The sequence below is a fragment of the Limanda limanda genome, chromosome 11 (genome assembly GCF_963576545.1).
Source record: "Limanda limanda chromosome 11, fLimLim1.1, whole genome shotgun sequence".
Lineage (NCBI taxonomy): Eukaryota > Metazoa > Chordata > Actinopteri > Pleuronectiformes > Pleuronectidae > Limanda > Limanda limanda.
In genome coordinates this window covers 24,728,339-24,746,533 of record NC_083646.1, presented here as the reverse complement: position 1 = coordinate 24,746,533, position 18,195 = coordinate 24,728,339, and the positions used below count along the sequence as shown (strand labels likewise).

The window sequence follows — 18,195 nt, the reverse complement described above, 5'->3', positions numbered from 1 at the left end:
TAGCAGCAATCTCTAACAGCTACCTTTTCATGAAAGTGACTTTTTATACAGTATAAATGTCATCAAAACCATCACCTTCTGTCCTGTGGTGGCGGCTCCAGAAAAAAAGAAAATGCAAAGCAGGAGCTATTTATGAAATAAAAATGTCTTCAATCAAATGCCACAGAGTTTATTAGAATCATATAGTTTTTGCACTGCATATAGACAATCAAAGCCTGGATTTATTTCAAAACACCATCCAGATATGGAGAACTTCAGAAAGCCTCAGTTGTTTCTCACTTGTTGCATTTCAAGCACAAATAGACAAAAATAATCTTTTTTTTTTATAATTCTGCTCAATCACTTGATTTCACTTCTGAAATAAAACAGAAAAGATTACAGAATAGTAAGCACATGACAGGACAACTTCAATATTACGCATAAAGCACGCAAAATATGTACAGACACTATCATCTAAGTGAATAAATAAATAGAAACTGTCAAATGAAATGTAGATGCCACAAGAAAAAAACCTACAGGAAACAGTGTCTTTATTGTATGTCCACACCCAGTGTGTGTTTGTGTTTGCTGCACACACTCAATGACTTGAATGTCGTTAAGAGAAATGTCCTGTTCAGTCATAAAAACTGATACAAATCTGCAGAAAGGTAACAGATTAAAGGCTACTTAAATACAGCCTGCCAATTAAAATCACATCATATTAAGTAGAACAGAAAAGATAAAGGGAATAGGATGGTAACAAATTATCCTGTAATTAAATATTTGCCTTTGTATGCATAAGACTATTGATATTTATTATCTATTGGTATTTACTAAATAATTAAACTGTCATTTTGTGGGCTGTAATGTAAACTTTTTAAAAAACAATTCATTCTCTGCCGGAAAAGTTATTTTTTGTTCATGTGCTCTTTGAATGACGTTATGTTTCGTTCCCTGTCTGTATCATTTGCAAGAGAAATTCTATTTAGCAACGCATGTCCGGCATAATCCCAACAACAACAAAGCTGTGTCTTTCACTTTCAACCTCCTAGATTAGGTTTCCATGCACATCCCCTTTTTTTAGAAACTCCTCAGCCCTGTGCAAGCATGAAGAAACATCCCCATCTGTACAGTTGGCACTTAGGCGTGCAAATTCATCAACTGCACCCCCTTGTGCCCTGTGGGAATAATCCTTATACAGATCCTCACTGACAGGGGGGATGAGAGTCTTCTGATTACTATGATGAGTTCCACCTCTAAGGATGGAGTCGGCGGTACCCACTCACATCAACTGATGCTGCAGCAGAGTCGCCCCCCCTTCAACGGCGCATGGATGCGTAACCTCGGGCTGAGAATCCATGCTTAGTATACTTTGTGATGTTTTATCAGGTTCAAGATACGACACATTCCTTCAAGTCCACAATGTTAGAGATACACATACAAATACTGTAGGTCCAAGTTAAAGGTCTCTTGTTGTTTCATTTGAATGGTTTGTTTTACTGAGGTAAAGCTGCTGTGCGGAGGCTTGGCACTTCACATAGATGGTTAGAAACATGGCTATCAGACACGGAGCAAGCATGGAGCTTCATATGTCCAACAGCCTGGCTCAGTCATACAGCACAGCACAATGTAAAAAATGTTAAAATAGCATAAAAATGTATATAGACACAGGCAAATGTAAAAATCAGCTTCAGTGTCCATTACATTTGCTGATTAAAGTACAGACTTTTTCATACTGGGTGTTATTAATGGCAATGGTATTTTATCTTAATCTACGGTGACAACCTTTCTCTGGCAGTGTTTGGGCAAATTAATAAAAAATAGTATTCAATAAGGCCTACAAGAAACACATCCCTTTAACTACCCACACATTGTGTCTGCATTTAAAATATGTAGAATTAAAAACCAAATGATGTACGTTAATAAGGTTCCAGCCTACATACAGTTCGGAGGTACTGTCTGTGCATGATCGGCAGTTATAGCTGATACTGTCTGTAGCAGATATTGGGCCTTGTTCAAAACAATTAATATGAACATATTTGTTGTATGTTTGGGAAATTTGAGTAGGAGAACTTACTGCATTCACAACCTTTCTCTTATTTAAAATGTTCTTCCAGGTACAAAAACTATTGTTAAGTGGTCCAGGCTTGTTGTAGGAGTCACGTGAAATGACTCTGCTATTATTGAAATCAAGATCTTTAGTTATTTCATTACTTTAAAGCAATTGTGAATGAATACATAAATAAAACCTCATAAGATGTGGATTCATCTTTTTAACTCTGCAGTTTAAATAACAATTTCATTTTACATTATTCATGAACGCGCTACATGTTGTTGCACAATGGGCAGGGGAGCAGACAACTCCTTTATGTTGTTGGCATACGACTTTAATGGAGATGGCTGGCTTAGCTTGTGAGATGCTTTCAGATAATTTACCTAAATTTCCCTATTTTCTGCAGGTGATAAATTGAATGCCTAAACTCCCTGGTTCATGAAACCAAGTGAACCGGCAGGAAAAATCATTTTCACTTATACCATGGAAGAGAGCAAAATGGTTGTGAAGGCCAGGTGGATGTGCCTTGACACCGCTGGTGAGCTGCTCTATCTGCCAGAGAAGGCTTGTCAAATTATTTGAGCATGCAGCATATTGCAATGAACAAAGGTGCAATGATCAACCATCAGCAGGAAACATGCCAGTGCAGCATCACTTTCAATGGCATATTGTCTGGAGTGTTTGTCTGATGGACACACATTCACATTTCACAAATATAAAGACTGACTCATTCCAAAATGAATTTGAAAGAAAAAAAGAGAATAAAGCTCAACATCTGTGGTTGTTTACACAATGTTGTGTTCCAAACAGGGGACAGGGGCAGGTTTTATAGACCACAGGAACCTAGTGGAGATATATTTGCAGAGAAGACTTCTGTAGCTTCTGTTTGCCAAAGAAAACCACTGAGGAACAAACAATGACTGTTACAGCAGCCCAGACTGTCTTCTACTTATATTGTAATCTTCTCTGTAAAATACACTCTCCCTTTTTTTCCTAGAACAAACAGGGTAAAAAAATCCTTCAGCATTTTACAAGGTAGTCACGTTATAATTCTCTTTATTTATCCCATCATTTATGGCAATGTAGTTCTATAAGCTTGTCAACGGCTTGACAGCTTTGTTCCTTCTGACAACTATCTGAAGTATGAGATACATCCAATCTAACTTTGAAGTCTGTCTTTGAGAAACTGGTCACTGTGGTACTGACAGATTTTAATGTTTCATGTTTTATTATTTAGCTTTAAGCTAACCAAGCTCTGTTTTTCCATTGAATGCACAGTGTGAACCCATCATCTGACTCCTACTGGGATTATTAAATGGTGTAATTACTTATCCCTTATTGATTCCTGAAGAGAAATTTCAGTTATGTAAAAACAATGTTCCTTTGAAAGAATTTTTTCAAAATAGGGCCTTTTTGACGAATTGGCTTGTAATTGGCTTGAATTGGCTTTGAACAGTCATGTACATATTGTCTGCAATCATTAGGGTTTTCTCAGGTTGTCTCCTCATTTTCCTGAGTTTCAGACGCCACAGGCTTTAATGCAAGGAAGAACTGCAGGAAACAGAGACTGGTCAAAGAGTGAGTATTCATGTTGTGTGTGACTTTATCTCTTCAGGTTCTATGAACAGCGCTTATGTGGAACAGTACAGATGTACCACTATCTAAGCAACTACACCTATATACATTGAAAAAACATCCTCATGTCAATTCTACCTTACGCTGATTCCCAGTGTGACCATTGCCTTAAATTCGTTTTCATATCACCTTCCACACCTTGTCAGTCAAACATTGGTGCAGTTAGTCGAGGGCGGCGTCTCCGCTTTGCTGCGGATCTCTTTAATGTCGTTGAGCGGGGAGTCACTGGTTCCGATCTGGCATTTGAACACCTGCTTGTAAGCCTTCCTGAAGTTCTCCGACAGGAAGGCGTAGATGACTGGGTTGACAGATGAGTTGCTGTACGCCAGGCAGTGGGCGGCCACACGTAACACAAAGGAGGCCTGGTTCAGCGGGAAGGTCCCAAACACCACCCAGAGGTGTACGACGTGATGAGGGAGCCAAGAGAGGCAGAACACCACCACCACCACCAGCACTGTCTGAGCCGTCTGGGGATGAATGAGTAAGCAAAAGAAAGGACAGAGGAAAGAAAAGAGGGAGGTTTAGTCTTTGCCATTTTGTCAAAATCCAATAATAAAGTCCATCGCATGTGATATATATCAATCCTGATAATGTCCTAATCCAAATAATGTACCCTTTTACAACTGAATCAAATTAATCCTTTTTTGTTACTGTCACTTAATAATTCTATTAATACAGATTTCACTGAAAGGGCTAAAGGCCGGAGCATGCTTCTGCGTTTTCATGGGCCCGGAAGCGCAAGAGCCCTGCCGGGCCCCCTACGTGCTAACGTAGCCCTTCTTACGTCCTTACGTGCGTCGGCCAATTTTTCTAACTAGACGGCAAAGCCCCGCTAGCGTCACCCGCCCGCAAGGGCTGTTATTTGTCTGTTAACTACATCATTTCCGGAGTCGCATTTCCGGTTCATGCCGGGAAACCACGGAAGATTTAGAAGAACGAATATAGACCAAATAGAAGAGCACTTGGCAGAAGAAATCCGAAACTATGACCACTAGTATAACCCGTCACTGACTGGCGGATTTTTCCGCCAGAAAAAGGCTCTGTGGAGCCGCCGTGGCGATGTAAATAAATCGCTCTTCTTCGTGCCACACACGAAGAAGAGCCGACTTCGACAAAAAACATTACTCCGCCTGTTTTCTGGCGGGGAATTGCATGGCAACACGCGCAACGGTTGGAAAACCATGAATGAGAACGAGTCCTGCGTTACAACTGCGTGCTTGCGGGCCCCTGACAACGCAGAAGCATGCTCCGGCCTTAAGAGATAAGTTAAGGTTTAAGCTGCACTTGGGAGTTTTGTTAATGTGATAATCGTTGTGCATCATCAACACTATGTTACACTGATATTTTTCAGGGTCCCACAAATGGTGCAAGAGTCGATTTGTTTTGTGATAAACTCAGGGCAAAAAGTTTTATCATGTCATCATATTATTATGGGCTGATTAACACATGCTACAGACACAGAGCAACATTAACATTCATATGGAGTCAATCTGGTGCAAATACACTCTTCTTTTAGCTCGGTTTTGGACTCCACACTCTAAAACAGAGAATTTGTCTATCTGCTGTTTGAGTGTTTGTGTTTTTATCCAACTGAAAACAGCTATGTGTTGCATTTGGAAACATAACTATAAACTGACTTCTATAGAGTAGATATTAACTAGTGCAGCTTTAAAACGATGACATGCATATTAGTGGTACTGCACTTCCTGCTGGAACCCACAGAATCTGGACAGTAGACCAATTTGCATGCAATTCCCTACTTATTCTGGGCGTCATAAAATCTGTGATTGAATCCCATTAAACTGACCGGCACCACTGAAATCACATTATCTCATCGCCATGTTGCTCAGCAGTTCCAGCTGAAATCCTGTAAATGTTAAGATGAGCCTTATATCAGAGCAAGCATTCATGCTTATTATCTATTTACTCGCGGATCACGTCAGGCTCCCAAAGACTCTGTATTGAAGCCTGTTGTTGGGTCTGGAAGATGTATGTGTTTAACAATGGTGGCAATGTAAACAGAGGACATCATGCTGTCTGAACAAGAACAATGGCAAGACTGAGGTTTCAGTGCACGTGTCAGTACTAATATCATTCAGTTCTGAGGCTATAAACATAAACAAGGTCACATGTTAGCACACCTAAGCACACGCATGCTAATGGATTTACGAATGATTAAGCCATTGATGCTGCTTTATCTACAGGTATATCCAAGGACAAACTATCTGGTGAGTTACACCCAGCTATGTAGTTGTAAATACCTTCAGCTCACTATATACTTTAACAGAATCATACTTATTCACACATTCCCCCTCTAAAGTTTCCAAAAATAAGTTAATGTTCAGATCTATTTCAGGAAAATTTGAAAACTCAATGTGACAATTATGGCAAACCAATTTTATGCAGTGTCAGAAAGGAAAGTGGTGGTTATTACTCTATTCCTTTGGCCAAGACTACATCAGGTAAGCCAAAGGCTACAGCTCCAAAGTGTGATCATTAAAAAGAAAAAAAAACTAATTATATGCTGCCTGATCTTCTGGGCGCTCCACTGCCTTTCTTGATAGTAAGTCCATTTTTTCCAGAAGTAATTAGCTCCCATCATCTAACATGAATATAGAGAAACCTGACAACAGTCAACGAGTGCAAAGAGGCAACTAGAAGAAAGACAGAAACAAAGCATGAGACATTGTTAATGCATTTATAATAAAAAACTGGAATGGCACTTGCATACCTCCACCAAGCTAAACATCAAAAAGTCCGTGTTTAAAACCACATTTAAATTCATTAGATCCAGGTTTTTGTTTGGATCTGGACCAAATTATGCACACTCATAAATATCACTCCCCTAAATGTGTCTGATATTTTTTATTATTTGATATATATATAAAGAAAAATGTTGTTCCTAGATCTACCCCCTGGTCTGGATCTGCACCAAAAAGTAATGAGATGTTCTCTGACACATACTGCATCCATCTACTAAGATTCTTAAGACATCCATCCACTATAGTTTTGGTAATCCTGCTAACAAACAAACCACCATAGCAGATGAAAACACAAACTCCTTGGAGGAGGTAATTGCCGGCTTACATACTGACATTTGACTCATGCAGGCTTTGTCCTGAAAGGTACAAAAACACGTCAGAGGAATATCAGGTCAAAAGTTTCAGACTGATACAAACAGCTTTGGTTGGTGAACATAGGAACATTTGATGTGGTTTAAATCCTGCTGTTTTATTGTCCCATGATTAAACCTGCACTTATCATACTTCCATCTTAACAGCTGATCAAATGTCAATGTAATTAATACCAAGCTCTGCTCTTAGCCACATCTCTATAAACCTGTTTAGCAAACTTTACTGTCAACTGACTCAACAAATGAATGCCAATGTTGCTGGTTGTCTGCTTGATGTGTAGCTAGGGAGCTGTTTGCTAAGAAGTTTGCATTTGTTAGTGAAGTGTGTACAATTTATTGCACTCTGCCAAATGCCAAAAAGCAAGAAAATAAAACCAATTAACTCAGATTTAAATAGCATCAGCACCAAAGAAAGTCAATACTGCAAAAGGACAAACAGGTTACTAGGGTTGTGTTGGATTTTTTTCCAATTAGATTTCTTTTCAGAAACACAGAGAGTTAACTTTTGGGCTCAAATCAAAGTATATGAACTAACTGTAGAGTTGTAGCCTGTTCACTGATGAGAAGAGAATTAATAATAACATGTCAGTGCAAATGTTTATACAGTCTGATCAAACGCTGTATTGTTGAGTGCAGTATTGATCTTTTATACAACGAATGTGAAATGAAACTACACATCATCGATCAAATCAGACATAAACATCACCAAGTGGGCCGTGTCCAATTTGAAATTAAATGTCAATATTGGCCTGAAATATCAGCCCAACCCTATGCAGAAGAATGCACACACACACACAAAAACAAACACACACACACACACACACACAAACAAACACACTCACACACACACACACACACAGACACACATACACGCACACACACAGGAACTAGGGACAGGTTTCCCACAGTTTTTCACGTAGCTGTATGTTAACAGCCTTGCTTTGTTTGGCCAGCCTCCATAAAACATTCATATTTTCACCTCAACCCCCTGAGAGCCATCAGTTAGGCTTAGGGAAACAGCAGCAACACCACAGGAAGAAGTAACTGATGAAATAATAATAAAAAGAAAAATATGTGCCTTTCAACCCCGTCTCTGCAGCCACATTGTCTCACTTGTCACAGACAGCTGGATGGTCTCTAAAAAGTTTTCATTTATTGACAATAGGCTATATCTTATTTTACATTTTTACAGTGTGGACATTTGTTAATGTGAATATACTGTACTGAAGAAATGAAATTCAAAGTTGGACTTCTTTCCTTAGTAGAAAAAAAACAACATTTGAATTCCTTTTAAACACTTATTATAATGCCTTTCCAGCTACTGCTCTTGTGTAATATTGTGAGTTTAGTGAATCACGATCAACAGTTGGTGGCAGTAATTCTCCAGTCGAGTGCAATGAGATGTTTAAAGGCAACAATTTAATATTGAAATGTGAAAGACCATGAAGAGAAATCATGACTGAAACATGGCATTTTTCTCATGTATCACTTCAAGAAGCACTCTTTATTTATTTTGTATTATTATTTTGTATTTACTTAGAGAAAAACAACCGACCTGCTGGTCTGCAGTTATACCATTGTATGGGTGTGTTTTGCATTTGTGAAGCTAAAAGCCGAGGATAAGCTACGAACAAAATATACTGCAAAATAAATTAGATTGAAAGAATGAACTATTCATAACGTTTTATAATGTTTATTCAAATCTCTCAGGAAGACACTTAATTACTGGCTGATGTTGAGGGACACTGTCAATTGATTAAGTTTGAATAGTGACATGTTTTACAATAGTGACACTGAAATAATAATAATGCCACACTGTCAGCAGTTTGGTTTCTGATCATTTAGGTGTCTTAATTTCAATCTGAAGACGACTTGGCCAAATATTATTTTTTATAATTACCCACTGCTATTGCTCTTTGTCGAATTCCTGACTCATACCATTGAGAGAACTCTCCTCGGGCTACAATGCTAATTACTGGCTTTCTAACCTCTGGTTCAGCACTGTGAATCCATTAAAAACATAACAGTTTGCCAAGTGATTTTGAGATTTTGTTTATCTCAACACAACATAAAACCAGAGGGGTTAAGAGTTTTATTGGAAAAACAGATTTTTCACATTTTTGCACAAAGACGAAAATACTTAAAGAAGATTTACGATTTTTCTTTGGACATTTGGCCTCATAGGAGTGTCTCATTTGACCCTGGAGGCGGTGTGACTCCCACTCTGGCATGTATTTGACAACCACAGTGGGAATAACCTTCCTCTTTCCAGCTGTCACTCACATTTTGTTTCACAGGCCTGATTTGATCTGAGCTGCACCACAGCACTACAGCTGCACGTTACCATACAAACTATTGATGAAACACCTCGTTGTGCTTATTTGTCTCATTCGCTTGCAAACATGACTGACCTCATGATGCTGAAAGGTAGTGAAATCATTGTTGTCCTTTTGAGATCTTTTAATTGATGTATAAAGTAATACATTTAGAAGAAATGCTTATACCTTGCAGATAAATAAAGACAATTAAGTCAATAGTACGATGGACACAAGAACTAGTCCTGCACTTATGCTGCATTTGATGTATACTATATCATCCTGACCAGAATAACTAGCAAACAATTTGGATGAAATATTCACCTCAAATCTCTTCAGCTGCTTTTAGACATGCACAGAACTCCTGAGTCACTTGCTGCAGAAATTATGTGGACGTTTACTGCCACTTCTAGAAAAACTCCAGATAATCTCTAAGTGACTTCATGGGAAAATAGACAAGGAGTTTATCCGGAGAATTCACCGCATGGAGTGGGTGTAAAAAAACAAAAAAACAAAATATTTGCAAAGGAATAAGATGTCTGATTATGTAGAAGAGACCAACAACGATTTTAACTTGCAAAGACAACTAGATTTGAGAGGCTTTGTTAAGACGTCACGTGTGCTGTAAACAAAAACATGAATAATCTCTGCAACTGAATGCATATTTGCAAAAGTATCATATTGACCTGAATATACAACTTTTTTCTATAAATTACAATTGAATAGGGTTGTCTTGTTGTCAACATCAGGTACTACTTTGAATCTAGAGAGTGTTTCAAGTCTTCTATTGCTTGAATGTGACTGTGCTAACAAGTGTTTTCAAGCTTGTTTATATGAGCAAATCAAGTGTTTCATTAATCTGCCTGAGGGTCTCAAAGCTCTTGTGATGTTATGCTGCCATGAAGGAAAGATATTTGTGAAGACTGGTGCGGTGTCCGCAGTAAGGTGGATAAGGAGCTTAAGGACAGAGCTTTCAATCCACCAGTTTGTCTATATTATGACTTTAATCTCGAATACATTGCATTACATTACATTTAGCTGACGATTTTACTATGGTCATAAGCTTTGGGAATTGACAGAAAGGATATCATGGATACAAGGAGAGACTAAATAAACATTGTCCATAGCAGGGACGGCCCTGGAAATGTTGGAGCCCTAGGCGAGATTTCAGATTGGCCTGGGAACAACGCAGGCTTAGCCTTCTGCCGCCATGACCTGACTTCACATACAGTACATTAAGTCAAAGAAAATAGATGGCTAGATTGAAAAAAATGTTTATAGCATCCCCGGAGAGCCTTGCTGCAGAAATGAACCTCTACCAAGCAGCCAAGAATTACAGCTGTCAGGGATGATGAGATCAAAAAGAAAGATTCTGTCTGTGCAATGATTTTGACCACTTCCATGGGAAAAGAGAAAAAGGCTTTAGCAGAGGTGACTCTTCTCTCCTTGGATTAATATACCTTCAGGGAAACTTTCCAAACAGAAGGATGAGTGTTTCAAAAACTAATTTCTCAACAGCAGATTTGTGGGAAAAAGGGACTCTCTCATAATTAGGGTCATATTACATACATTTAGGCAAATGAAAATGGTGAATGTGATAGAGTCAGAATAACGGTGTATTCTTCTGTTCTTTCCATTCTGATGATATAGTGTGAAAATAGCCATAACCCCTAGTTTTTGTACAATACTAGAGCAGTGCCTGTTCTAAACATATAATGGGCCAGCAAGACAATTGTGTTGTGCTGTTTTGAGCACAGGACACATACACACTGCAGCAGCCAGATTATGTGTACGGCCTCTCAGTTAGCCTGAGGAGAGAGCAGCGGGTGAGTTGTGTAATTGTTGGACCTCCAGTTTGACAGGTGACAAGTTTTGTCTCCTCTCAAAAATGTGTTTTGCCCGTTAGCACCACTTTATTGATTTCACACCATGTAAGGAAGTGAAAATGGGGTAGTTTTCTTATATAATGCTGAATTTCCCTTCCAACATTTTAAGGACTTTGTGCTAAGCTAAAATCATCTATTTGCTTCTCATGGCACATTCATTATTCCACGACCTATGGATTATATAAGTCACTGTTGACTGCAATGATCTTTTTATGATCAAACCCTTTTCTACACATGCATGAGATGAATTAGATATCCTGCCAGGAAAACACCAATTTGGGCACAACAGCACACCTGGGTTTTTATTAAAAAATACTAAATGACTGTTGCCTCATTTAATGTAAAATGTTTCTCGGTGTTTAAGTAGCTGATTCCTTATTTAAATTTAACTTGTGCCAACAAAATATCTCATCTGCTGTGACAAATTACATTACACTACATTATATTACATGTAATTTAGCTGATGCTTTTATCCAAAGCGACTTCCAATTAGTGCATTCACCATCTATGAGGGATTCAGCTTCTTGCTCAAGGACACTTCGGCATGGGCTGGGGTTGGAGGACTGCTCTTCCCCCCCCAGCCACAGTCGACACTAGGTAAACAGTTGCCACCCTGATGACATCTATAACATGTATTACAGTCATGCAGGGTTTAATGAGGTGTTTGCCGACAGTTTCTCACCGAGCTGTCAGTCTCACGTCCCCTCTGTGAGTTCTCCATCACTGCTCTGCACAGTAAATCATCAGAGTGTGAGAGCTTCATGACATCTCCTTCCACGGTCTGTTTCCATCCCGTGCCATAAATCGTTGGATGTATGTGTACACCAAAGCATATTTTTATTCTCATCAACCCTTCCCCTCCCGGCTGACCCAGACTATTAACTCCTGGCTCCATAGCACAGAGCTGATAAACTGACCAGCCGTGAAGAACAATGGATGGACAGACAGACATATCCGTAATTAAGCAGGCGACAGCAGATAACTGGCTCTCTGCAAGGCTAAATTACCTCCTCCAAGAATAATGAAGACCAAATCATAGAGAATCACTTGAGTGTGGTAGTTAATTGGTAGGTTATATTAAGTATGACTAGATTTGGAACCACGAGTCAGGAAATAGTGTTTTATTTCAGATGCCTGCTGAATTAGATGAAACTGAAATCCTAGTTATTATCATGGTTTAGCGTTATATATATCTTTCTAACGGTCAATAAAACTGACCTCTGCTGTGAATCCAACCATGTCATATGCTTTGTGAGCCATGAAATGCAGTGATCTGGAGAGATAAAGTGTATATGATTGAAGATATGACTTACGAGTGCCCTTTCTTAAGATTTACATAAAGGCTGACAATCAGTGCAAATTTCAGTATCACCATGGCAGATAAACTCAATTTTTAGCTTCTTAATGGGGACATTTTCAGTGATTTAAATATTTTTTTACTGGATTTATTTCTTGCTCAGACTACGAACTTCAAATTTCAAAGTCATATGATGTAATTCAGCAGAAAGCAAGTCACCACCATCGCCTTCTCATCTGTTATTTAGTATTGATTCAGTGTTTGTAACTGATGACAGTAAGAATACACCCCTTCCCCAAAAGACTGGAACAATACATACCTTTTTCTTTGATGCCTCTGACTTTTTGGACATGTTCCTTAGTTTTTTGTGCAAATGATTTAAAACCTGTAAGTTGGAAAATAAAGGAAAGATATAAGATATTTATTTTTGATAGTTCAATCTTTTCCACAATGGGAAAAAGACCCGTGACCCAGTGTGATGAGATGTTCTTACCTTTGCATAACAGAAGGAAATCAGCAGCAGAGGCAACACATAACCAATCACGAACGTGCACACCACGTAGACTTTCCTCTGGTTGAGACCCGGCCACTCTTCCCAGCAGAAGGTGTGATTGTCCCTGGGGAAAATGTTCTGGTAGTACATGACGGGCGCTGCCATGGCCAGGGAGAGTATCCAAATCACCACCACCCCGATCAACGCGTGCCTCGCCACCCGAATGGAGGAGGACTTTCTGGAGTGCACGATGGCAACGTACCGGTCCACGGACATGGCAGACAGCGTGAAGATGCTCACCAGCATGGACACGGTGAAGAAATAGTGGATGAACTTGCAGATGAACGCGCCCAGGACCCAGGTCGGCATCATGTAGATGGTGGACTGGAAGGGGATGCAGAAGAGCAGGTAGGAGAGGTCCGCGATGCTCAGGTTGAGGATGAAGATGTTGGTGGTGCTCCGCGGTTTCCCCGGCTTGCTGCGCGCCAGCACGGTGATCACCATGGAGTTGCCCAGCACGCCGAGCGTAAAGATGAGCCCGAACACCAGCAGCGTGATGAAATTGTCCGTGCCGATGCCGAATAAAAGTTTGTCATCGTCCTCCTCCGGCGTGCTGAGGTTCCACGGCTCGTCCTCGAGCCAAACAGAATCGGACAGGTTCATTGTTGCCCTTGTTTTTGGATGAAATTTCAACGATAGCAGGTTGACCTATGGAAGGTCTGTGCGCAAAGGCTGCTTCATGGCACGCACTTTTCAGAGCAGGTGTCTCTGGTCCGGTGCGCCTCCAGCCGCGCCCCTGCACATGTTGTCTTTATCTAAAGCTCTCGAGAAGAAATAGTCCTACTCCTTTCTCCTCACACCAGTTCCCAAATCTCCTAAAGCTATTTGGTTCTCTGGTCGTGCCGCCGTGCGTCTCGGAGTCCTTCTCTCCTGGCGCGCACCTGATGCGTCTGCGCATCCACCGCGCTGATCCGCTCTCTGCTCTATCTGTCTGCGTTTGGACTTCTCCTCCTCATATTATAGCAGGGGCTGGGCTATGCCCATTCACGTCAGCACCTATCAGACCACATCCAGAGAAGTCCTCAGAAAAAAGAATATATAGCCTATCTCTATGTGTGAGGATATATTTTCTCCTGCACGTTTCTCAACCCATCCCTGTAATTTAAATGACAAAGGCCAGTCCGTGCTATTTTCTCATTCATTTTGACACAGTAAGGGTTGGGTGCAAATGTTATTATCGTTATCAGGCTGATGGACTGTCAAAATTACTATAGGCTCAAACTATCTCTTCTTGCTCTGATTTCCTTATTTGAGTTTCAATATTTTTCACAATGGAGAAATAAACTGAGAGTGTGGTCATTTCTGTCCAAGCTATTTCACTAATCTATGTGCATGAATGACAAGGAGGAGTTGAGGGACAGTGCTGGTCAAATATGTCAGAATCAAGAAGTCACTAACTAAATAAAATGAATTCTAAAAGCTTATCAGCTTTTTATATTTTTTCGTCATCAGACAGCTCAGAACAAACAAACACATTGAGCGAGTCTATCTGAGAATGTTCAAAGATCTACTGTTTTCGTAATTACAGATATCAAATAAAAACTCTTCTGAGAGTCTGATAAATGTGAAACTGAAACATTTATGAGAAAATCCTTTTTGTTACAAAGATGACAAACAATCCTGCTGCAGTTCTAATGGACGCTGTCCGGATAAGAATCTGAAGTGAACAGTTTTTGTCCAAAGGCCAAACTGTGCTCCCTGGAGATGTGCACATTCCCCTGGAGACAGAGGGGTCAAGTTGTAGAGCTGCTGATGAAAATTTTATGCGAGCCAGGTCACTGTTATGGAAAACCCTCTGAGCTGCAGCTTATCGTGCCGTGCTTCACTGAAAGCACATTGTTGAAACACTGACGTAGATGCATTTATCTCCATAATCACACGGTTCTGCCTTACACATAACTTGTGTTTAATCGATTAGCCTGACAATCTGGCCATACCTGATATGGTCTATCAGTAGTGATTCAGTGAATCATCTATAATCCGTCAGAAAGTATAGGAACCATAGGGCTGTGTGTTCAGTCTCACCATGTTAAAGACAGTGAGAAAAAAGAATCCTGGATCTGGCCATTTATCCGCATGAAATCAAGGTTCTTCCTTTGATCACGCCCCATGAAATCCATTCCGTGGTTATTGAGTTATCCTCCTGACAAACAGACAGACAAGCTGCAATGCAAACAGTCAAATCCTCTTTACGTCCTGATAGCCATCAATAAATGACATCATCTGGTGTCTGTGGCCCTTGCAGGACTGTAAATAAACACAGTCAATCGCTTCAACCAGACCAAATGAAATGATTGGCTGGCCTGCTTGCTTGTGTGCACCCTGTATGTGCTCTCACTGCACACGAGTCTTCAGTCGGAGAGACACTGAAGCAGAGACGATAGTCAGAAGTTGATGGGCGAGTTATGGTTTTTGTTTGGGTTGGGGCGAAGCTTTGACAAGGGCCGATGGGGGGTGTCTGGAATGCATTTTTTTTATAAGTGTAGCCTGCTCTTGCAAGTTTTGTCAGGATTAACAACCCTAGCTTTAAACGAATAATAAAGCTTCAAAATATTAGGCTTGACTCACCAAACAATTCATTGTAATTTTTCACAACATGTTTGTTACTGTCAACCTCTTTCAGCAAAACTTTCAGATGAAACTCCACTTGAACATCCTGTATACTAACCATGCATTTATCCATTTATTTTGAGAAATGAAGCCATGCAATGAAAAAGTACACGCTAATACTCATCAGTTATACAATATTTAGCAACAAATCAGATTAAAGATATTGAAGTGATGCTTATAATATAAAAGTTGCCTGCTGTCAGAAGTCAGATATCCATTCTCCGTTCAGCTCGATTTTGGTCTTCACAAGCTCCTGGGGGAAATATCTGGCTATACATGCTAAAATACTCAGATTGTCAATAGCTGTCAGCAGCCAGAGCAAAGTCGGCTTTTAGAACTTGTTGTTGTCCTGATAGCAGCTTGGTGGAGATGAGAATGAGCCAATGAGAGCAGTGAGAGAACTAAAACAGTAAAACTGTGGGCTATATAAACTTACACTATAAATCACTGTAAAGCCCAGGAGAGCTGCAGATTCAGGTGATATCTTGAAACTTATAATAAACTTCATCATCATGAGTGAGCCCTTTCACATTGTCATCTGATACATTGCTTTAATATTATCTGATTATTGTCGCTTTAAGTTTCTGTTTGGCTTCTGTTTCTGTAGGTGCTGTTATTTTTATTTTCTCTGCCAGTGCCTCTACTGCTAATCGCCCGCTTCTACTTCTTTCTTTCTTCTTCTTTAACCCCCTAAACAAACATTTAATCTGAAATACAACACTTCCTGTATGCAAGAGTTTTCGCGGAGGATACCTGACACAAACGGTTTGGAACAGTAAATACCTTTCTCCAAATGGATATAATGCTTTATTGTAGTGATAGAAAAAAGCATTTTGAATATTTTTCAATGTAGCGCTGTTCCGACTAAAATGACACATTTGAATACGAGATCATTTTTTTTCAGCCTCCTAGGAACACATTTTAGCTTTATTAAAATTAATCTTGGAGCACTGAGATATACCGGTTCTAGATATTTCCCTGTGGTTAGCAATTACATTCATGTCACAAGACATGTTCCTTTCCTCTGTCCATTGTTTGCCTTTCTGCTCCTCCACTGGCATCTTTTCTATTGCTTTTTGTCCCATTAGACTCAGCTGAGGTAGAAAATGAGTGCAGGTTCATCGAGCTCTGTCAGCGGTGACGGAAACCATTTGGAAGGCACAGGTGAGGACGGGTCAATGAGGAATAATTCAGTGGTTTCGGCTCCAGTCAGACATTCAGAGGCCGCCAGTGTAGCTCTGCACTCGCCATGCCTCCCAGCAAACAGGGGCAGAACTGAGAAGAGGTACCACAGCAGCTATCCATCCGCTTGACAATGATTTGATTGTGTGTAACCCCTAAATGTTCAGCCTAATAGTTATTCAAAGGTCAGACACACAACAACAACCAATACATGATGGATAAGGTTATTCTACTGTGATATGATCATATGAACCTTTTGTGATTGACATTTTGTACATCGTTTATGTACCATACACATATTTACTGTCTCTGTAATAGGTGTATTCCATGTTTGTGTATATCTTTGAATATTTACTTTTTCTATCATTTCTTTATCTCACCAAGTTCTGTATGTTCTCATGAAGCTGAAGACTGTACACTTTTTTTATTACAATTTTCATTGTTTTAATATACACTCACCGGCCACTTTATTAGACACACCTGTTCAATTGCTTGTTTACATAAATAGCTAATCAGCCAATCACATGGCAGCAACTCAATGCATTGAGGCATCTAGACGAGGTGAAGACGACTTGCTGAAGTTCAAACCGTGCATCAGAATGGGGAAGAAATGGGATTTAAGGGACTTTGAACGTGGCATGGTTGTTGGTGCTAGGTGGGCTGGTCTGAGTATTTCTAAAACTGCTGATCTATTTGGATTTTCACGCACAACCATCTCTCGGGTTTACAAAGAATGGTCAGAAAAAGAGAAAATATCCAGTGAGCAGCAGTTGTGTGGACGGAAATACCTTGCTGATGTCAGTAGACAGAGGAGAATGGGCAGAGTGGTTTGAGATGATAGAAAGGCAACAGTAACTCAAATAACCACTCGTTACAACCAAGGTATGCAGAACCGCATCTCTGAATGCACAACACGTCAGACCTTGAAGCAGATGGGCTACAGCAGCAGAAGACCACACCGGGTGCCACTCATTCAGCTAAGAACAGGAAACTGAGGCTAGAATTCGCACAGGCTCACTGAAATTGGAATAGAAGATTGGAAAAATTTTGCCTGGTCTGATGAGTCTCGATTTCAGCTACGACATTCAGATGGCAAGGTCAGAATTTGGCGTAAACAACTGAAGGTAAGGATCCATCCTGCCTTGTATCAATGGTTCATGCTGGTGTTGCTGGTGTAATTGTGTATGAATCTATGTCTATATATTCTATATATATTGTATTTTTTTTTTTTTAATAAATACAAATTTAAAAATTTTTATGATTATACCATATAATTTTACTATGTTATAAAACTGTCTTCAATTGTTATATTATATGAAAAAAATATATATTTAAAGGTACCCTGTAAATATTTTTTTATTGGTAGTAGTGCTATGATCTAATGTTTTGATGAGTTGATCAACTTTTTATTGTAGTAAACTACTCCACTGATCTGCAGGTGGCGTTAAGAGAGAAAGGAATGCACCAGCATAAGCAGAGAAGGAGACAACAGATTGCGAGTGAGCACAAACTTGGACAATAGTTCCATTCCAAATGATGGTCTGATGCACTT

At 39.8% G+C, this 18,195-nt stretch overlaps 1 protein-coding gene across 1 annotated transcript; it reads right to left on the bottom strand.

Moving 5' to 3' along the window:
* Window positions 1-3,813: 3,813 nt before the first annotated feature.
* Window positions 3,814-13,454, bottom strand: LOC133014498 (galanin receptor type 1-like). Its single transcript, XM_061081764.1, has 3 exons — window positions 12,792-13,454; window positions 12,618-12,683; window positions 3,814-4,134 (listed from the first exon to the last, which is right to left on the bottom strand). Exons 1-3 carry the CDS (start codon window positions 13,452-13,454, stop codon window positions 3,814-3,816), a joined length of 1,050 nt encoding a protein of 349 aa, XP_060937747.1.
* Window positions 13,455-18,195: the final 4,741 nt, after the last annotated feature.

Excerpts from the sequence above, each read along its gene's own strand:
- LOC133014498 (XM_061081764.1), bottom strand. The coding sequence starts at position 13,454 with ATGAACCTGTCCGATTCTGTTTGGCTCGAGGACGAGCCGTGGAACCTC. Across the intron at positions 12,684-12,791 it reads TTTCCTTCTGTTATGCAAAG|GTTTTAAATCATTTGCACAA; the intron begins GTAAGAACATCT and ends TCCAACTTACAG. Across the intron at positions 4,135-12,617 it reads CAGAGGCATCAAAGAAAAAG|ACGGCTCAGACAGTGCTGGT; the intron begins GTATGTATTGTT and ends ATTCATCCCCAG.